Below are 22,123 nucleotides of genomic sequence, written 5' to 3' on the forward strand. Positions count from 1 at the left end.
ATTGTGACAAAACAGATTTTCTTATTTACTAGCCATTCCAATCACTTGGAATTTCAGAATAAAATGTCTGACAACAATCCTCTTTTATCAGGAAGCCAAGGCACAAACCAGAACCTGTTTCCATTCTTCATCTGATAATAAACATCAAAAAGTAAATTTTAACTTTCTTCTGTAATGTCTTTAATCAACAAGAACCAGGGTACAGCAGAGCTAAGTTCTTCAGATTCAAAGGAAACAAAAATCACCCCTCAAATGTCTGCCTCAACATATGAACAACAGAGAACCAATCATAATGGGTTCAACACTATAAGCAGCATAATCACATTATGGTAGGCTTTACAAAAAAAGAACACAGCTTCATCCACTTGGTTTTGTCACCATTCCCAAAATGGATCACATTTCAGATTCTGGAATCATTCTTAATGAAATAATTTTGACACTGAGGGAGATGTGTCCCTTTGATAGCAAATTACTTAACTTTCCCATTAATCGCTACTCAGTACTCAACAGCAAATCAAAAGATATTTCTAAAGATATTTATTCTTCCTGCCAAAAAGACTATATTATTTTTCAATCCCCCCAAATACCAACAAAAAATGTTCATTATCTTACTTATTTAAAACTTTAAATTAACAATATCACTTCAACCTAGCTGACAACATTCACCCTTACTACTGGTATTGACTTAAAAGCTGGCTTTAAACTTAATGAATTAAACTCTATGCAAACCAAAAAATGCATGGGTGGTGGTGGTAAAATATGATAAACTATAAATTAGGTGAAGTTATATTTCTGCTTAGTTGACCTAAAACTTTTAACAATATTCATTTATTCCATGAACATTTATTAAGCACTTGTGAGCCAGGCAGGAAATACAGAAATGGACAACAGCCCCTGAATTTTGGGGAGGGATATCTAAAAGTATCTTCTGTGCAACCAATTACTGACACTTAGAAGTTCTTCCTAAGATTCATCTAAACTGAATGATAGAGTGGGTCTCTACAAAATGGAATAAAAACTATGAAATTGTCACTGGATTCCAGCACCTGGAACACACTGGCACACAAAATCAAGTTTCACATCTAAAAATTGTATCAAAACCCCCCCAAACTCTCAATATGCAACAATCAAAACATTTGGCATGTCAAAGAAAATGAAAGAAGGCTGAAGTATACTGGTATTATTAGCACATAACAACATGTTCCAAGTAACTACCACAATGGTTTCTAAAGCTTCGTATTTTTCACCTAATAGATATGAACATAAGAAAAATTGAAATTATGCATAATCCACAAAATAATCAAATAGATGACCGAGCATATATAAAAGTTATATAAAAGTGCATTCCATTTCATTAGAAAAATTTTTCCAGTAATACTAAGCACATCCTCGCTTTATATAAACACACCATTTTCTTCAAAAATTACCATAAAATTATTTTAACTACCTGTAAAAGTTCCAACTTTTAAATATTCTTGGAAAACGGCTAAATACAACTACTTTCCACAAAGTCCAGGAATCTTCCATTCTATCAAAGCTACCAAATTTCAAAATCAAGTACAACCAGTCTTTTGTTATATTTCTATAATTAAAAAAAAAAAAAAAAAAACAAGATCGACCTAAATGTCGACGTGGAGAAGTTTTTTCAACTGCAAATGCTCTGAAATGCATTAACAATTAAACTAGATAACAAGGTCCAAGGCAATTCATGTGGCTAATACTGCATTTTACAAAGAAGACACCATTTTAAACCATTCAAGCAAGAAGCTCTAAGAGAAATACTCCCGTCACAAGTCTCAACAAAACTTCAGTAGTAATCTTTTTTTTTTTTTTTTTTTTAGTAGGTTACACTGACTGGCATCACCCTAACCTTGAAAAATACAGAATAGTTCCTGCCGACTACCCAATTTACATCAGGTCATCTCTGGGAATTCAGGAGTCGAGGAGGATTTTAGGGGCCATAAATCTCCTACGTGAGCCTTCAACTCTCCAAGCCTACAATCGCACTTTTGAAAAACCCAGAGTAAGCCTCACTCGAGACCCTCCGATTTCCTACGATAAAGCACACGTTGGTGGCACACATAACGCCCACACACATCATCTAGCAGCTAATCCTCGGCACTAGCGTCCATTCCCGTCACTAACTTGTAGATCCTCAAAGCTCCTCCCACTCATTTCACGTGGCTGCAAACTAGCATCGCCAGCCTTCGGCAAGAGACACTCAATTCATTCTCCATCAAATGCACCCAACGTCCACATCTTACTGGACCACCGCCTTCTTCAGTGCTGAAGGCTGTCTCCCAAGGGATACCTCCGAGGGTAAGCCCCGCCCCAACGTTGGGCCTTGGAAGCTTTTCACAGCAATCTCTCCACCTTCAGGCCACGAAAGCGGCTGGTTCTGAGACTTCCTAGCCTCACAGGAGTGTACCGACTACAGCTTCTTCCTCACAGGTGTGTCTTAATTATAGTTCCTCTTTTCCAGCTGGCCACAGGGGCCTCCCTTCCACTTCGGGTGGAGTGTCCTCACTACGATTATCTCACTTCGAGGCACAGACGTGTACTTATAATCTCTGCCCCATTTGGAGGCACAGAGAATCTTGCTCACTCGGGATGTAGGTGCTGTTTTCACTGCAGCCCCCGTGAGTTCGCAGGCCGCTGGCCATCCAGCTCTGGCCTCCTCCCTCTCAGACCACGGGGGCGTCCTCACTAAAGCCTCGTCCCCACTGCGGTATGCAGGCTCATCTTCTCGTGCGTTCTTGCACACTCTCAGGCCTCAGAGGCGAAAGTGGCGCCCCAGGCCCTCCGCAGCCATACCCCGACCCTTTTGTGTGGGGCGTTCGCTGCGGCGGGCGCGGAGGCCTGCGGAGGCCTCCGAAGGCCCCGCCCCAGGCCACTAAGGGGCGGCTCGAGCCCCGCACAGCCCCGCCCGTTCCGGGGCTGCGGGAGTCTTACCGGGGAGAGCTGCGCGGCACCTGAACCCAGACCCGAGTTACCCCCCGCGCGAGTGCCTTCGCCCCGCGGCCGACAGCCCCTGCGCGAACAGCTTCCCGGAGCCCACAGCAGCCACCACCTCCTCCGCCGCTTCACAAAATGGCCGCCGGCCCGCTCTGCAGCTCTGGGTTCCAGAAGGGGCGGGATGAAGTGGTTTACGTCACGGGCGGGACGGCGCAAGCGCACTGAGGTTTTCGGGCAATCTCCCGGAAATTGCCGGTTTGGGGCGAGAGGAGCTTTGGGTCCTTTGCGTGCGACTTTTACGTACGAGCCCCGCCTTACGGGAGTGACGCTGAGCGGTAAAGTGGGTACAGTACCTGGCTCGGCCCCCTACTGCGGAACTTTGTGCAAATTGCTTCATTTCTTCAAGCTTTTGCAATAAGAGGGAAATAGTACCTACTTCGCATAACTGTTTTGAAGATTAAAAGGACCGCAAAGTGTTGCCTAGTTCTATTGATGATTCCCTGACAGAACCGAAAGCTGATGCTTTTTCTTTTACAATTTTCAATCCAGGGAGCCTTATCCATCAGTCTTCATTAACCCCTCCACAGCTGCACGTGGAGTGTTATCATAGAAAATATTTTATTATAGAAAAATTATTTTATTATAGAAAATATTTTATTATAGAAAAATTATTCTGATGCTGCTTTGGTCCAAACCTCCCAACTGCACTGCTCCTGCCTATACCCTATATCTTGATGAATGTCACCATAATTGAACTAATCTTCCAAATCAGAAAGCCACGAGGAGTCAACAAAATCAGGGACTAAATTCTCACAACTCTGTAACTACAGCTTTTGGGAAAATTTGTGTAGCAGACTTGCCTGGTGCTAGCCCAATGTGCCAAAACTAGCAAATAACAAAACAAGGCTTCAATTTAACCAAACCTATACTTTATTAAATATACTCTTTGTAAGTATAATATGTAATTCATTAAAAGCAAAACCTACTAAATGCAATGTGGTATCCAGGATCGGATACTGGAACAGAAAAAGGACATTAGTGGGAAAACTTATGAAATCTGAAAAAAAATCTTTAATACTAATGTCTAGATGTTGATCTTAGTTTTGACAAATGTACCATAGTTTCACATAAGATGTTAAAATCAAAGGAAATTGTGTGATGGACATTGCAGCCTTTTTATAAATCTAAAATTATTCAAATAAAAAAATTTAAAGAATTTCTATAATTTCCTCTTCTCCTTCCCCTGTTCATCTGCATGTACCATACTTTAGCCTATCTTTCAAACTTTTTTAACTATCATCCACATAAATACATTTACAACTTGGCATACACATTCAAATATGTAATCAAAATAAAACACTTTAAATATGTATGATATACTCTGTGTGAGTGTATGTGTGTGTGTGTGTGCTGATAATTACCCGTCTATGGTTTTCAGACTTATAAATGGAAAAAAACTACTCTAGTTGCACGGGCCTTCTATTGGTTTCTCAAGCACACCATGATTTTTCATAATTCAGGCCTTTTGCTTTTGCTGCTTGTTCTCATCCTCGCTCATCTTTCCATGGCTCGAAATTATGTTTTTACATAACACATCTTCAAAAAGCTTTCCTAGTACACCCATTATTTCTTCTTACCACTCTATTTTTTCCATAGTACCCATCACAATCTATAATAGCCTTATTTGTTTACTTGTTATTTTCTGTGTCGTTATAAGAATGAAAGCTCGATGAGGGCAGGGTCCTTTTTGGTCCTGTTAACCAGTGTATCCTCAATACCCAGTACAATGTCAGGCTCCTGATAGGCACTCAACTGCTGAATGAATATATATGCAAGCAGAATGAGTCATCTACAGAAATCAAGTGGAATAGTAGTGTGCTCTACAATTCTCAAGCACAGCTTGGAATTTTCCCTGAGCTTCTCATAAAGTCACAGAGTAAACAGAAGAAGGTGATTTTATTTCTCTAATCTGCAAATTAACAAAATTTTTAAAAGAAACAAATTAGAATAATGTGTACAGTCATATTTCTCGCTCCACTAGGTCAAAAGAAAGAAAAGAGGACAAGAACAGAAAGGAGACAAGCCTTCTAAGAAGTTTTCTGTTCGATCTACAGCCAATATGCAGAGGTGGCCTTTGGAGCCACAAAAAAAGATTAAATCAAAGTTGATTATGCTTGTTCCTGAAGGGAGTCAGTCTTGCTGAGCAGCAATAAGCAACAAAAATGACCATGTACAGCATCAGGATCCCCGAACAGTGTTCTTTCAGTTCCTCTGGCTCTCTCCACTGAGGATACAGACACGTCCAGCAGCAATACCATAACAACGTCCCTCCTGTCTCAGAGTGAGACACCCACTCGCTGTAAGACCTGAGAAAGACTCTTGGAGAAAAATGGGTAGTGTTCTCCACCAAAGAAGCTGAGGCTGGGGAAAGAGTTTTCTTGTGATTCTGTCTTGGAGGTGGGCTGATGCTGAAGTCAGCTTGTCTCTACTAATTCTGGTTTGAACATGGAGCATCCACTGGGTATAACAAGGTACCAGACTCTGCATGGGTTGATGAGGCAGGAGCTGCCAGACCAGCACAAAGTCAGAGGCCCATATTGCTAATGTTGGGTCCACTTGATGCTCTTAAGGTCAATGCCATCCTGCACCATCTCCCAGAGGGGGCTGCCAAAGAAAAGAGGTATTGGATGAGTGAGGGCTTAGGAAGCCAACATTGGTTCCTAGGCCAAGGATCCTATCTAAAAGGAAGTTTTCCTATATTTAATCTATAAATAACTAATTTTGTATTGATATTGCTGCAATGACAACTATTAATACTATCAGTAACAACAAAAAACATCTGAATTTATGTAGTTCTTTAGTTTTTAAAAATACTCTTCCCTATTCTGGAAACAAGTAGCTGAGGAGATCTACTTTCTTGCTTTGTAGAACTTCTAAGTCCTAAAATCCAAGTATTCTCAAACTTTGGTTTGTGGCTGTGTGAACACGGAGCCTGAGGACAAGAGAGGAGTCAGCACTGCAATTTCTTCCAAAGAGTCTCAGGTACAACAGTGCATACCTCATTTCTCGAAGACGTTTCACATGATGAATGCACTTCTCCACTGTGTAGTCCACTTCCTCCTCTGTAGTGAAACGGCCAATGCCAAACCTGAAAAAAGCACAGGAGAAGAATTCTGCTTCAGAGCTCTAGCACTGGGGTAAATTCATTCAGCAAATACTCAGTGAGGATCTATTCCACAAAAGACTTGAAGCGAAATGGTCCCTCCCCTCTAGGTCAGAGTTTCTCAGAATATGGTTTGTGCACCAGCCACATTAGAACCATCTGAGAAGAAATTTCCTCCTCCTCCAGACCTAATGAACCAGAATCTCTGAGTGTGGAACTCAGAAATCTTCATCTTACACAAACTTCCCGGGTGATATTCAATGAAGTCCAAGAACCACTGCTCTAGAAACTTTCATGAATTAAGAAGGGACAAGGAAAACCAAATTGAGGAATACCACAACAGGAGATGAAAAATACAAAAGAAGATGCCTTTCATAAATGTTGCAGCTCAAATGACTAACCTGATAGAAGAATGAGCTAAATCTTCATCAGTGCCAATTGCTCGAAGGACATAAGAGGGCTCCAGGGATGCAGAGGTGCAGGCACTGAGGAGAAAGATACAGAGCCTTGCTCAGTTCATCATCAACATCTGCTTTTAGCACCAAACCCCAATCTTGCTCCCACCCCTCAGGTCTTTAGAGTTATGCCGTGGAGACAAGACACATTCTAATCTGGCAGAGCTAAAGGGCCTGATGCTGCCTGCATTTTCAGGATGTAAACCCAGCACCTCTGGCCTCTACGGAGGATAAACTCCTTGAGCAAGGACACTACCAAAGCATGACATCACATGAGCTGCTCTGACAACAAAAGGCAACAGAATATGTGCTCACTCCCCTATGACTGATTGCACCATCTTGTAGCAGCCTGAATGGCCTTTGAAGCATACTTTAATTCTGAAGGCCTGCAACAAAACTCCTAATATAATACTAGAACAGATACAGGCATTTCCTGGGACCAAAAAGGCACAAAATTCCACCCTAGGAAGCCCTCCTAGGGTGGCAAACTTCAGCCTGTGCCCAGCCAGCTAAAAAAAAAAGGCACTTACAAAATGACCTTTACTCTTAACTGAGAGCTCTTGTGCCTGTTATCTCCACACTGAGAAGCTTAATAATCTGTTATAACTTAAAAGCCAAGTTAATCGGTCCTGCCACAGTCCCTGTCTATCCAGTCCAACTTACCTCCCCGAAGATAAGGCAACATCCTTGAGTGCCATTAGCAGACTCTCCCCTTCCACATATGCAAAGGAGAGGTTGATACAGCCTGGAAGAAAGAACCAGTATAAGAAGAATCTCGGAGTCTCAGGCTTTTCCAGAATGGTGATAGAAAGGGCATTTTCATACCTGGATAATGGTGCTCAGGGTCCCCATTCATCACCACATCTGGAAGGTTCTTCATTATCTTCTGTATTAGCCGCTCCGCTAACTTTGAAATTCGCTTATGGTCATACTAAGGAGCAGGCAAGGCAGAACTAAGCACAGTGACCATCAACGGCTCAGAAACACACAGGATATGGAGCCCTTCGTGCCCATAAGTGACTACCTCAGACCCACCTATTGTCCTGTGTTACTCATAGAGGCCACTGTATCCCCAGCACTGAGCATAGTGCCTGACGAGCAAACATGCTCAATAACTAGACATGTGGTTCCAACAACCCAGAAATAAACAAACTGATCATTACTAAAAGGGCCTGAATTTTAGAGCCTATAACACCTCCCTCAGAATAAGATGTTAGTGGCACTGGGTCAAGGATAGTGTTCTTAAAACCTCCTCTTCTGGCAGAGATCTGACTCAGTCATGCCGAGAAGCCTCCGATAAGAGACCCAGCACAGGGGAAGAAGTTGAGGGAGGGAAATGCTCTCTCCATACCTCCATCTCTTGCTGTGCCACCTCACACGCAGCCCCCAGCCCCACCACCAAGGGTGTGGGCACTGTCCCAGACCGCATACCCCGCTCCTGTCCCCCTCCACTCTGCAAGGCCTCCACACGCACGCGGGGCCGGCGGCGAATATAGATGGCACCAACCCCTGGGAAACAAAGTTTGTTACAAAAAAGAGAAAAAGAAAAATGCATATGAAACACAATATCACTTTCTGAAAGGGTCAAAATATTCTTTAAACTTTTCTATAAGCTTGAAATCTTTCAAAATAAAAAAAGTTGGAAGAAAAGAAAAAACAGCAGTAAAAGCATAATATTTATCAAAATTATTTAACATCAGGGGGATAACTACCAGAAGAAGTAATGACCTTTTGGTCATTTTAAGTTTAAAGTAGCTCCTTATGTTAAATGAAATCAATGCAGCATTATTCATAATATCAAAAAAAGAGGAAATGACTTAGATGCCCATCATTAGGGGAAAGGGCAAATAAATTACAATACATCCATATGATGAAATATAAAGCAGGTGGGTAAAAGAATGAAGAAGCTCCTGTACTGCCACTGTAAAATCTCCAAGATACATTGTTAGAAAACTGGTGAAATCTTAATAAAGTCTATACTTCAGTTTTTTTAAAAAAAGAAGATGTACTGTTAGGTTAAAAGAACAAACAAACACAGAACAATGAGTATAGTATGCTATCTTTTGAGTAAAAAAACAGAGAGGGAGGAGAGGAAGTATATATGTGTTTGCAAATAGAATAATTCTGGAAAAATACTCAAGAAACTGCCTCCCCAAAGGGAAAACTACACGGCTGGGAGATGGAGGTAAAAGACTTTCTACCCTGTACCTTTTTGTAGCTTTTGAATTTGGAACCATGTGAATATATTACCTTGCCTAAATAGAATAAAAATGGAAGTAAAAAAATAGCACAATCTCCCAGGGTCTATCAAAACTTAAAAATACGTATGGCCCGTGACTCAGCAAACCTACCTACTGGAATTTCATACCAAAATATGAACATGAATGTGCAAAGATATTCGCTAAGTAATCAAGGGTTTTTGAATAGAGTGAGTCCTTGATGAAGTTCATCTTCTCTCACACAGAACAACTATTTAGGCAGAGATTAATAAAAATTAAAGCAGTGGTTCCTAAATTTATTATGAAGGATCCGAGTTTTAAAATAATTTGTTCATTTTCTCATTAAAAAGAAAATCAAATTCAAGCATCCAACACTATCTGAATCTCTGCAGTTCCCAAATTCAGAGAGCAAATGCTCAGATTCCATGTCTAGATACTGAAGGAAAAAATGTTACCTAAATCTACTTAGATCCTGAGTTCAGAAAGCAAGACTTTGGATTGTCAATGATACCTGTACACATTTAAGCACAGATCAGAACTCTGCTCAATATGAGTTAATTGGTTTTATCAAAATACATATATCTTCAATTAAAGCCAGTAAAGGCAACATTTTAGTTAAATATAGCATTGCTGTTGGGCTTTTTAAAATAACAGTTCACAAAAACACTCTCTGCAACCTCTGGAAACCTTTAGAAAAAGCCATCTTACATACTTCCAGGTGTTATCATACCTTTTTCCACAAGGTGTACATATACCCAGATGATACACCCTGCAGACATAGAAAGTGTACTGGCACACCAACCAACCACCACAGGCCCTCACCCCAAAGACAGAGGAGGGGTTGTTTGTTTTTTTTATGGGTACCTCCATAAAATAGAGAACAGTATCATCATAAAGGTTGGGGTGAAGAGGCAGAATTCTAGCTAGAAAACATCCCTAGGCTAATAGGACCATAGGGAATGGACAAGTATTCTTGTGAGACTAACAGGAGCACGGACTACAAGTCTAGGAACAAACACCAAGAGATGTAAAAGCCCACACAATCTTCCCCTAGGCTAAAGTAAGATACTGGAGGGTGGAAGTGGGGGGTTTAAAGGACTTAAAAAAATATTGCTCTACGTATCATAGGAGCAGACAAGGTAGCTGGACTTATGTAGCAAAATTTGATGTGACAAAACCCCCTGTTCCTAAACTAAATGTCTACATGCTAAGGATTTTCTAAAGAGAACAGGGTAGAATGGTCTGCTACATAGTAACCACAAGGATCTACAAATAGGCAAGTATCCCTGACTATTGCTAAATGACACCTGCATTCTGCAAGGCACTCTGAATTTACAACTTCCTCTGAGAACAATGGCAGTCCCAAATGAGTCCAAGGAACATGTGTCAAAGGGTTTACCAGGAGTACAGAGCAGAGGTACTCTAGGAGGGCTTGGTACCTTTAGGACCATAGATTTTGTGACCACTGATACTCATGAGATCAATTTTCATGTCGTTGACGTCAAGTGGGATTTTTCCAACAGCCTGGGCTGCATCCGTATGGAAATATACCTTTCTGGAACTGCAAATCCGCCCTGAGGAAACAACAGAGGGAAAGAACCATAGCACAATGTTGGGAAGTCAGCTGGCAGTGGTCCCACAAGGTACCATGAGTTCTAAGACAAAACTGCATCTGGCATTAGCATCTAGCCATATAGTAAATTACTTCTCTCTCTCAGCTCTAGCTTTCTTGACTAGAATAAATGAAATCAAGTTCAAAGAACCAAATTGAAACACCCCTGATGTAGGGATGCACAACTCTTCTTACCTGGCCTTTCAAAAAATCAGATTAAATTTTAGATCCTTTTTGATTTAAAAGGCGAAGATTAACAGATCTATTTGCTAATGTGACTAAGAGGTTAAATGGTGAGTCTCTTGCTCTAACTGAGCATAATAAAGAGATGTTCTGATGAATCCCAGTGCTGAGCAAGCATCAGGGTCCACCCATGATACTCACCTATTTCTGCAATGGGCTGTTTCACTCCAATCTCATTGTTCACAGTCATGACAGAAACCAGGCTCGTATCAGGCTGGATGGCAGCCTCTAGTTCCTAAAAATATCAAGAGTAAGAAGACTATAGTACCATCAAGTTCCCCTTGACTTAGAATATAGGCAAGCTTAGTCTTTGAAAGGGGCCTTTTGCTATACACCTATCAGACTGGTTTAAATAAAAATAGTGACAACACAAAATATTGGCAAAGATGCATTCATTTATTGGAATGTAAAATGGTACAGTGCACTGGAAAACACTTTGACAGTTTTTGTTCTTTAAAAAACTTGTGAACAAAATAGGATTGCGCTGTAATTAATAAGTGTCCAAAAGTAACCTCACAGGGTGATCTGATCATAATTCCTGAGTAGGTCATGGTGGGTAATCACAGCCTCAGGCCTAAAACTTTATTTATTTATTTATTTACTTACTTACTTAAATTAGTTTCAAGTATACAGTACATTGGTTAGACATTTACATAGTTTATAAAAACGATCCTCCTAATTGCTCCTCTCCTCTGGTTTTCCACCTAGCCATAATTTTTTTTTTTTAATTAAGTTTATTGGGGTAACATTGGTTAATACAATTCTATAATTTTCAGGTGTACATTATAATTTATCATTTGTATATTCTATTGCCTGTCTACCACCCAAAGTATAAAATTATTTTAGTAAAAGTTTTATCTTCTCCTTAAGCAAGCCTTGTCCATTATCCTTGTGCATCTGGGTTATCACACTTTTGAAATGCCAGAGTAATGGTCTTTTTCAGAACTCCTCAAAGGCCTTCAAGGGAACACATAATCTTGTTTCCTATCCTGTAATCCAATCAGAGAGTTCTCTGCCTTAAGCTTTCTCTCACCTTCATGTAATCTTCTGTAGTTCCCTCCTTAATTCCAAATGTTTAAAAGAAACTGAAAAAGTGTCACTCTCCAGAGCATTTCATTTCAGATCTTGCTTCCTGGCATGTCATCAGTTTGGCTCAAATAAACTTATAAAAATTCTCTATAGGTTTGGATGTTCCTACATCGACAAACTAAGTATGATATGAAATCACCAGATGACCCAGTAACTGCACTCTTGGGCATTTATTTATCTCAGGGAAGTGAAAACTTATAAATTCACACCAAAAAAAACTATACATAAACATTCATGGTAGCTTTACTCATAATAGCCAAAACCTAGAAAGAACCCAAATATACTTCAACATGTGAATGGTTAAACAAATTGTGGTACATCCATATATGGAATACTATTCAGCAATTAAAAGAAACAAACTACTGAGACACGCAACAATGTAAATGACTTACCAAAGATTTAGGCTAAGTGAAAAAAGCCAATCCTGAAAGGTTACATGCTCTATGATTCCATTTATGTAATATTATTGAAATGACAAAATTAAAGAAATGAAGATCAAATTAGTGGTTTAAAAGAACAACATGAAGCATCATTATAGTGATGAAACTGTATTTTGACTGGTAGTGGTTACTCAAACCAACACTTGATGAAATTGCATGGAACTAAATACACACACAAGTGTGTACAAGTAAAACTGAAGAAATCGGGATGATTGGTAGATTGTATCAATGTGAATATCCTAGTTGTGATATTGTACTGTACTTTTGCAAGATCTTATTATTGAGAGAAACTGAGTAAGGGGTACATGAAATCTTTCTGTGTTATTTCTTTCAACTGCATGTGAACCTACAATTATTTAAAAATTAAAAGTTTAATTTAAAAAAGAGGGGGAGACTTTCCTATGTTAGATTGTCAAAAGTAAGCTGCAAAGAACAAAGTAAGTAGCAAAAAACAAGGTTACTATTTACAATACCGAGGTAGGGACCACATCTAAAACATTTATCTTAAAGGAATTATTAATCACCTCCCAACATCAATGTTTTCCCTGACACTGGTCTAATGTAGGTTCTCAATGTTGTTTCTCTCAGTTTCTTGTTTGCTTTCTTATAGCATTTATCTCAATTCATAATTATTTCATTTATGTGTTTGTTTACATGTTAACTGTCCCCTTCACTAGAATGTAAGCTCCCTGAACATGGGCTCTAGGCTTGTCTTGTTCATCCCTCTATCCCCAGTGCCTAGGACTATGGCACAAGAAATGCTATGAAGTGAAAGACACTATGTTAAGTATTATGAAAAATAAAAATACAGAAAATATGTGCTCCTAGCACTCAAGAAACAGCCTAGTGGAGAGATAGACATATGTATACAACAGAGCATAGAAGTAATAATAAGCCTTTAAGTAATTGAGGGAATTTAGAAAAGAGATTAAAAAGGGTTGGAACAGCCATAGAGATTCTATGAAAGAGGGGAGGCTTGAGTTTTTAAAAGAGGAAGAAAATTAAGGTAAGTACAAAGAAAAGGAGAATAGATCAAAAGTGAGGGGATATATAAGATCAGGCCCAAAATAGGACTGGCCAGGGCACATGAGAGAGATGTGAAAGCAGTTTGGCTGACATGGAGGGTTTTGTGAAGGGTGCAGTGATCAGTAAAACTGAAACAGCAGGTTATAATCATGTCTATTCTGAGACAAGTGTTACCCTGATAGCAAAACCAGGCAAAGATATCACAAGAAAACTATAGATCAATATCCTTAATGAACACAAATGCAAAGATCCTTAACAAAATACTAGCAAACCAAATCTAGCAACACATAGAAAGGATCACACACCATGATCAAGTGGAATTCAATCCAGGAATAAAAATTCAATATACAAAAAAATCAATTGGTGTATATACCATGTTAACAGAATAGAGAACAAAAACACAGTATCATCTCAACAGACACAAAAAAGGCAACTGATAAAAAACCAATAGCCTTTCTTGATTAAAAATAATTTAAGAAAAGAGAACTTCCTGATAAAAAGACATCTATGAAAGAACAGCTATGTAAAATCCACAACTAACATCATACTTAACGTTGAAAGCTTTTGTGTAACATCTAACAACAGGAACAACTACAAGTTCCTGCCAGGATTTTAAGCAAGAAAAAGAAATAAAAGGTCTCCAGGTTGGAAAGGAAGAAGTAAAAATATCTCTATTTGCACATGACAAGGTTCTGTCCACAAACTGCATCTTAGGATTTGTCTAGGAATGCTAATATCCAAAATCTGGTGGACGATATGCTTGGACTTAACACCCAAAATGGACAAATAAGGATATGGGCCCATAAGGGAAATATTCTTTTAAAAAACTATACCTCTTTAAAGGGAAGAGAGATATCAGTGCAGGGGAGGAAGAAGCTAGAGCATTGCCATGGTGAGTATGAGCTCCTGGCATCCTGCACACATGCCCAGTGACTCCCATACAAACCAGTAAGCACCAACAAAGCTGAGAAACACAACTTCCAGAGAAAAGGAAGATGATACATATTCAACAGGAACATACTTTTGGTTTCTCTGCCAGGCCTATTTCTCTAAGCCCCCACCTTCACCATTAGATCTAGTCCTTCAAGCTCGAAGAGACAGATTTACAGGGTGAAGCCAAGCTCCTCCAATTTTTACCCTCCTGCCAAGAGCCGCTCCTACCTTAAGGTCGATAATCCCACTCTTCTTCACTGGGAGGTAGGTGACTTGAAAGCCCTCAGCTTCCAATGAACGGCAAGAGTCCAAGACACATTTGTGTTCTGTCTGGGTGGTGATCAAGTGCTTTTTCCGTGACCTGTAGAATCTAGCCACCCCCTAGAAATTGGTGGTAGTGGAAGGGAGAAGAATATACTCAGAGAGATAGCAATGATTTTCATCCCATTTATAAAGGAAAAGTGAGCAAAGGTGGTATGCTTCCACATCAATTCTCCAACACCAATTGGGTGTCCTACAAATCAATTTAATTCTAATGCTAACTACCTAGAGTTAGTGCAAATCCCACAAATTAAAGGGCTCAGTTCCACAAGACTGCTCCCACTTCAAATGCCAGCCTGGGTGGCACAAACCATCCACCTATACTTCTGGCCAGCTGGCTACAAATTCAGGGCTTCCCACAGCCCCCTAAAGTTCAATAATTCACCAGAACAACTCATAGAACTCACTGAAAGCACTGTACTTATGGTTAGAGTTTTATTATAACGTATACAACTCAGGAACAGCCAAGTGGAAGAGATGCATAGGGTGAGGTGTGGAGAGGGGCACAGAGTTTTCATGCCCTCTCCTCATAAAATCTAGGCACACCACCTTCTCAGCATACCCATGAATTCACCAACCTGGAAGCTCCTCCGCCTCGTTGTCCAGAGTTTTTATAGGGGTTTCATTACATAGGCACAACTGATTATATCATTGGCCACAGGACTGAACTCAATCTCCAGCTCCACTTTCCTCCCCAGAGGGCAGCAGAGCTCTAATCGCATGTTTGATCTTTCTGGAGTGGAGCTTGTCCCTTGAAACTGAGGGCCCACCATGAATCACCTCGTTACCATAAACCTAGGCATGGTCCAAAGGGGTTTCTTTTGAATAACAAAAGACAATCTCATTATTCAGGAAACTCCAAGGGTTTTTGAAGCTCTGTACCAGGAACAGAGGACAAAGACCAAATACATAGAAAATAGGGAACATACCTAGGACTCTTGCATCCCAAGCAAAAGCCACTCTCTTTTATTTGTATTTAACAGTAAAACATGCAAATATGGTGATACTGATACACAAAGCTGGCACTGTAGAAATTAAACTCAGACACTTATACCTTGCTAATGCCAATATTTATTCTATAACTCTTTAGAGAAGTATTTAGAAAGATATCTTAAAAGCTGTATTCACATTCTTTAACTGTGATTCATCTTTTGGGAGTTTACCTTAGAGAAATATTTCAAAAACTAGATAAAGCTACAGAGACAAAATATACTGTAGTTATACTTACAATCCTTAAAAAATGGAAAGATGAAATATAACCAATAAGAGAAATGAATACAACAATGAATTTTGTGATAACAATTCCATAAAAAAGAATGTAGTTATATTAATAATGGAGTTTTAAATGGAAGAATACAGGATATGTTATAAATGGTTACAGAAAAATAAATATGGCATGCCACAATTTGTGAAAATATTAAAAGCAAATTCGTATGTATGGATAATTTTTCTGGAACAATATTAAGAAGCAGTTTAGAACTAACAGAATTAACTTTGCAGAGCAGGAATAGGGTCAAAATAGGAGAGGAAGAAGAGGAAGACTTATACTTTGTTTCAAACTTTTCTACAGTGTTAAAAAATCTTAACACAAATGCATGAATTACTTTTTAAAAATTAAAAGAAATAAAATGTGTAACCCCATCCCCCTAGAGCGTATAATACTCACTTTAGAAGCAGAATGTAAAACTAATTAGGCCAAAATTATAACTACATAAAAACTGTATGTTCTCAAGGATGAGAAACATAAAAAGGAAAACATTTAAAAGTTTCCTCCCTCTCTAATCTCACTTACCCACAGTGCAGAATGCTCTAACAGTAGAAAGACATTTACTCTACTCATCAGGAGACTAAAGAAAACACCATCACAACTATTCTTAGCAATCTCTGCCCTCTAGTTTTGGGATCTGTGGAGACTTTAAAAACAAACATTTTCAAAGTTTTGAAACCGTCCCCATCAAGGGACCTCCACCCTGGCTCTGTGGTTTCTGCAGTCCCAAGGAAGGACACTTTCCTGCTAACAGGACCAGGAAGAATGTTGATGATTCTGGAGCCTGTCCCAGACCTCTTATAGTCAGGCCAAGCTCAGAAAAAAACCAACACTGGAAGCACAGTTGAAAGACAATGGTGAGAGAGGGTGAAGCCAGAGTTGAACATACAGCAGCCCACAATTTATCAGAGCCTGAGCATTTACATAGATGATGCTGGCTACCAGGCCCAAACAAAGATGATTATGTTCTATGAAACACCAACATGAGTAAGAGTGGAATTTTACTTTTTTAAGTACCAAAGTTCTATATATCCCATGGACACTGTGACTGATCCCAGAATGGGTGACCAAGTGATGCTGGCAGAAGGCACCACAGCAACGAGTACTTGAAAATGGGGACATCTAAAGAAAAGGGAGGAACTTGTTGCAAACATACCTGAAAAGAAAAAAAAGGTATGGCTGACAGGAAGGTAGCCCTGAAATCATATATATAATGGTGAAGCTGAGAAACATGCCAATTACGAGCGCATTCTGGACTTCATGGTGACTAGATCAAAAGCATAGGGAAAAGGGTTAAGTCACCATGATCCACTCTCTGAAGTAGCTGCCATCCAAAACACCAAATGGTTAATGGTCCAAGAGCCACCTCCTTTCCTATCTAACTCCTTACTGAATTCAGTTCAATAGGAGCAAAGACTTAAGTTAGATTGCAAAGGGTTGAAGAAAGAAGCAAATCAGAAAGAGTGTGTTGTGTCTTCTCTTCACAACAGGAGGAGTGAGTGGCTGGGAGATACATATATGAGCCCAAATGATGGAAGGACATCATCTCTCAAGTCAGGAAAGCCCAAATAAGCCCTCTGGTTCCCTTCTCTTACCTTAATTGCTATATTGTTGGATTCAGTAGCACCGCTAGTGAAAATGATCTCACGAGGATCAGCCCCAATGAGAGATGCTACTTGCTGCAAGCCAAGAAAGAAATAAGCAACATCAGTTTCCCAGGCAAGTACTTGGCTCTAACCAGGACAGAGCTTCTAAGCAAGAAGAGCTCCACTGCTTTCTATCAACTGCCCAAGAAGCTTACATCCCAGATCCCAGGCTCTTTTCCAGTCCAATATAAAATAATGATGATGATGATGAGGATGATGATGATGATGATGTTTTTAAGAAAACACATCATTAGCACTGTCTCATTTAATCTACCCAGTAACCATAAGGAATAGAAACTATTACAATCTCATTTGCAATGTGAGGAAACCGAGGCCTAGAGAAATTAGATAACTTGCCAAAGGTCATTTAGCTAGGAAATGTGGGGGACTAATCAAATGCCTTCAGAGGGACTCCAAGGCCTGCTCTCTTAATCTCTTTCTGAAAGAGCCCCAAACCATTTCTACTTCCACCCACACCTATCAGGAAGGAGACGCCTCCCACAGGCCACTGAATCCCTGACATCAGTGCCTCCTAAACTCTTCTGTACTAACCTGGCGAGCATGTTCCATGGCTGCCTCACTCTCCCAGCCATAAGCATGTGTCCGGGAGTGTGGGTTCCCATAGTAGTTGACTAGGTAAGGAAGCATGGCATCAAGCACTCGAGGGTCCTGAGCACAACAGAATAGATCAGTTTCCTTGAGCCCATAGAACTCAGGACCCACTCCTTCCCTCAGATCTGCCTCAACACACTTCCCTCAGACACTGCCTAGATCAAGCCTCAAACATTCTTCCAGATCCTCAGTTACTAACCAAATATAAGCCTAATATACTCCCAATCCCAATCTATCTTAAATTAGACTATTCTACCATCTCTCCAGGTAATCTACAAACATGGCCTTGTCCTGACAGCCATTTCTGCAGGTGTTCTCATTCCTCAATCCAGAAATGTGATCTACAAGGGGCCAGGATATGACAGAATCCATGTTGGTGAAACCTTGCATTATCATGTACCAAGCTGCTAAAAGCTGCTTTATGTCTCAATCCATTTACTATTTGCCCAAATTCACATAACTACTAAGTAGCAGTTTGGCTAATTCCAGAGCCCAAGGTTTTAAATACTACTACAGTGCATGCTCTGAAGTGATTTGACCAAGATCAATAGCTACTAAGTAATTGGGCCATTTCTAGTGGACTACAACTTCTGGCTCATTGCTTTTCCCACAACACAATTCTAAATGGCTCTTAGTTCAACAAGGACCCAGCCATTTCTATACACTGTCACTTCTACAATATAATTCCTAGAAACAGCATTGGGAAAAGTTGCCTTTCCATCCTTACCAGAGGAGTTGTAGCTTGCACATCCATATACAAAGGACGAAGCACCGACTCCACCTCCGGAGCAGTAGCTGTATCTGAGGGAACAGCAGACTGGGGAACATGGTCTGTAACTGACAAAAAAAAAAAAAAAGAAAGAAACCTAGTGGCCAAGTGAGAGTTGGGATGCAACTACAGACACAGTATCCAAGAGAGCAGAGGGTAAAAGCGGGTGGAGGTGAAGTAAGTTTAAGGCATGCTGGAGTTAAATCTCAATGAAAAGAGAAAAAAAAAAGGATTTGAACAAACTGTAAAAGGAGGTAAGAGACAGAGACAGGGTTCTTGGAAGGAATGTTGGGACAATATTCATATTGCATCGTTGGGAGTGGGGAGAACTCTGAAAGGGCAAAGCCATTTAGAAGGAATGGGAAGACAAAGTAGGTAAGATCTCCATCAAAGGTTACTGGCTGGACGACTAGCATCTCTAAAAGTTGGCCCGCAGAGATCTGAAGGCCATGTCTCAACCGCTGAGGGTCTGCGGGACACAATCTGAGGCGGAAGCGGCGAAGTCAGCCTCTCTGAAGGCCGGCCTGAGAAAGTGTTAGGGGTACAGACTCGGGGAAGGGTGAGAGGGTCTGGGTAGCGAGCAGAAGAGGGAGGCTCAAGAATATTCAGATGCGTAGCGGCGCAGAGTTGAAGGGTCAATGTCTTCAGGAAGGGTGGCAGTAAGCGGAACCTGGGGCGTACCGCGCAGGCGCAGACCCCGAGCGAGCGCCTCGGGCTTCGGCCCGGGAGCCAAGAGCAGGGCCGCGGCCCCCCGCCTCCAAGCTGTTCGCAGCAGCATGGTCCCGGTGGCACAGCCCCTCGCCCCAAGCGGCTACAGTCCCCAGTTACGGACTCCCGGAAGTATTGCTCAGCGCCCCGGAAGCGATTCCTCGGGCCACGAGCGGCGCTCCGCCTTGCGTTCCGTGTGAGACGTGGAACTGAGCGACGGATACAGCAAGCGAGGTGAGGTCGGGGCTCGGGGGTCCGAACTCTAAGAGGGCGATGGAATCGGGCTACTGCTGATTTTCCTTCCTGGACTTCCCCGAACCCTTGGGCCCGCCCCGCCCCACCCCCCATCTATTTCCTCTGGCCCCCGCCCGATTCTCGGGCTTGCGGCTAGGCCTCCATTTCCCTAACGCTCGAACCCCGCAGATGCCGGTGGCCGTAGGTCCCTATGGACAGTCCCAGCCTAGCTGCTTCGACCGTGTGAAGATGGGCTTTGTGATGGGTTGCGCCGTGGGCATGGCGGCCGGGGCGCTCTTCGGCACCTTTTCCTGTCTCAGGTGAGGGGCGCGGGTGGTAACCTATGGCCGGGACTACCGGACTTTCCGCCCCACTCCACTCAGGCCTGCGCCCGAATAGTCTGCCTTGTTCCCGTTCCCTCGCTGCCCACTAAAGAGCGAGACTGATTTCCTTAACTACCTTCAGTGTGGAAGGACAAGTTGGAAGCTTCAGTGCTTGATAATATGAAACCCTGACTCAACTTCTGGCCTTTACTCGTTCTGTAACCTTAGGCAATTTGAGCCTGGGTTACCTAAAGTTTAGAATGAGGTCAGTAACATCACTCTGATAGTTTTAAGAATCAAGTCAGAACACACTTAGCTCAGAATCTGTCATATATTAAGTGCTCAATAAATGGTTATTACTACTGTCGCTATTTTCTTATTTCCATTAGCACGTAGTGAAACGAGCAATTTTACTGTACTGAGAACAGGATGTAGAAATAAGCAGATAAACTCTACACCTTAAATGTCATTTTCACATGTGGTAGACTATTTCCATTTTTCCATAGTGTAAATTACCATTTACTGAGCACTTACTGTGGCAATCACTGTCGAATGTTATGATCCTCATTTTACACTTGACACAACCTGTACAATGATTCCACAATCATTGAACACTAGGAAACCGTCAACAAAACAGCTGTCTTTATTGGATCACATATACCCTGGAGGTAAACCCAGCACAAAAACTGGTTTCCTTGTCCATGTACTTTACACTGTATTTGCTGCCTCCCACAAACTGAAGGCAGTTAAGTCCTCTAGTCTCCTATGGATACTTTTCAACTTGCCCTAACCGCAGGTGGGAAGGGATCATGTACTGCAAGACTTCTGGAGTATGTGATTCATCATTAGCACACATTGGAAAAGGGCAGTTAAGGTTATCTCCCCGTGTAGTACTTTCGTTCGCAACTGGCCCCATCTTGGTTTCCTCCTCTCAGGATCGGAATGCGGGGTCGGGAGCTGATGGGCGGCATCGGGAAAACCATGATGCAGAGTGGCGGCACCTTTGGCACATTCATGGCTATCGGGATGGGCATCCGATGCTAATCAGGGCAGTGGGTGCCCACATCAACCCCCTGCCATCAGTCTCAGCCCATGTACTATATAATAAAGACTTTTAAGTAGTCTGAGTGTGTTGGAGGCATTTTTTCTCAGAGCCTGTTAGCTTGGTTAGAGATTTTCTAAGATGGGCCAGGTAGGTTTGTAATCTGTTGAATTCAAAGCTAGAAAATGTTTGCATGCCTAGCTAGCACTTTTCATAGATCCTAGTAAACCCTTATTACTCAGTCTTTTAACATTGATGCTTTTAAACCATTTGGAAGGTGAAAACAAGCTATGAAGTCTAGATTTCCTTAAGCTCACAAGTGCAAAAGGGTTTTAACCCCTAAGTTTTATTTCCAGTGGTATGTTGTTCATCCAAAAATTGTCCAACAATAGCTGCTGGCTTGATCAGAAAAAGAACAAATCATCCATGAAACAAACCATTACTTTTGTAGCTTCTCAACTGAATCCATCCCAGATATTCTAACCAGCCAGCAATGACGATGTAAATTGTATAAACTGATCCCATCGCCCACAACTTAGTTGGCTTGATTAGGCAGGTTTAGTAATAAGTGCCCTTCACCTGCTCAAGCCACACAGCACCCTTGACATATTGTAGTATAAAGTGCACTGCTTCTTATCAGAATCTAAGAAAATGCTACCTTTTTGGGACATGACACTAAGATGCAGCCTAAATCAAGGACACCATCAGAATACCAACAGCAGCTACAGTTTTCCCAAAGACTTGGAAGCTGTCCCAAGATTTTAATTACTTGAAATGTCAGAATAGCAATTTGAATTATTTTCTATGGATCACATCATTGGTTACCAAACTCCTATATCTGCATTAATCATTTACAACCCAAGTGTCATTCTGTGATGATTAGCTAAATTTTACCCCTCCTATTGGCCACCTCTGCTGACCCAATTCAATTCCCTAGGAAAGAATGACCACCTGACTGGACTTGATTCAAGAATTAAAAGTTTAATTATGGAGATACTTTGGAAAGAAAACACTGTCAGGATAAGTCAGCTCCAAGAAACTGCTGCCCAATGTTGAAAAATCGTTT

At 41.1% G+C, this 22,123-nt stretch overlaps 3 protein-coding genes across 14 annotated transcripts in view; 1 reads left to right on the plus strand and 2 right to left on the minus strand.

Moving 5' to 3' along the window:
- The window catches only part of LOC105304318 (copine-1), a 34,094-nt gene extending 30,952 nt beyond the window's left edge, over positions 1–3,142 (minus strand). For 3 of the 9 annotated variants that reach the window (XM_011378342.2, XM_011378344.2, XM_011378341.2), the window contains exon 1: positions 2,953–3,142. The gene's annotated coding sequence lies outside the window, so the exon portion shown is untranslated. Of the gene's footprint in view, positions 1–2,605; positions 2,630–2,952 lie in introns of those variants that run through there. The other 6 variants (XM_011378338.2, XM_011378337.2, XM_023522240.1 and 3 more) reach the window with 5 other exon arrangements.
- Positions 3,143–3,864: 722 nt separating this feature from the next.
- NFS1 (NFS1, cysteine desulfurase) lies at positions 3,865–19,604 on the minus strand. 4 transcript variants are annotated; one of them, XM_011378335.2, is made up of 13 exons: positions 19,432–19,604; positions 18,709–18,818; positions 17,922–18,038; positions 17,319–17,402; positions 14,364–14,516; positions 10,789–10,882; positions 10,232–10,366; positions 7,925–8,082; positions 7,399–7,504; positions 7,237–7,318; positions 6,520–6,603; positions 6,014–6,103; positions 3,865–5,619 (listed from the first exon to the last, which is right to left on the minus strand). In XM_011378335.2, exons 1-13 carry the CDS (start codon positions 19,526–19,528, stop codon positions 5,556–5,558), a joined length of 1,374 nt encoding a protein of 457 aa, XP_011376637.1. In that variant the 5' UTR covers positions 19,529–19,604; the 3' UTR covers positions 3,865–5,555. The 4 variants fall into 4 exon arrangements, with proteins under 4 accessions (XP_011376637.1, XP_011376638.1, XP_023378024.1 ...); XM_011378336.2 differs by having other exon boundaries at positions 18,709–18,782; positions 19,432–19,561; XM_023522256.1 differs by lacking the exon at positions 17,922–18,038 and having other exon boundaries at positions 18,709–18,782; positions 19,432–19,561.
- Positions 19,509–21,136, plus strand: ROMO1 (reactive oxygen species modulator 1). Its single transcript, XM_011378334.2, has 3 exons — positions 19,509–19,692; positions 19,882–20,012; positions 20,951–21,136. Exons 2-3 carry the CDS (start codon positions 19,882–19,884, stop codon positions 21,057–21,059), a joined length of 240 nt encoding a protein of 79 aa, XP_011376636.1. The 5' UTR covers positions 19,509–19,692; the 3' UTR covers positions 21,060–21,136.
- The last annotated feature ends 987 nt before the right edge of the window (positions 21,137–22,123 follow it).

The sequence above is a fragment of the Pteropus vampyrus genome, unplaced genomic scaffold (assembly GCF_000151845.1).
Source record: "Pteropus vampyrus isolate Shadow unplaced genomic scaffold, Pvam_2.0 Scaffold336, whole genome shotgun sequence".
Lineage (NCBI taxonomy): Eukaryota > Metazoa > Chordata > Mammalia > Chiroptera > Pteropodidae > Pteropus > Pteropus vampyrus.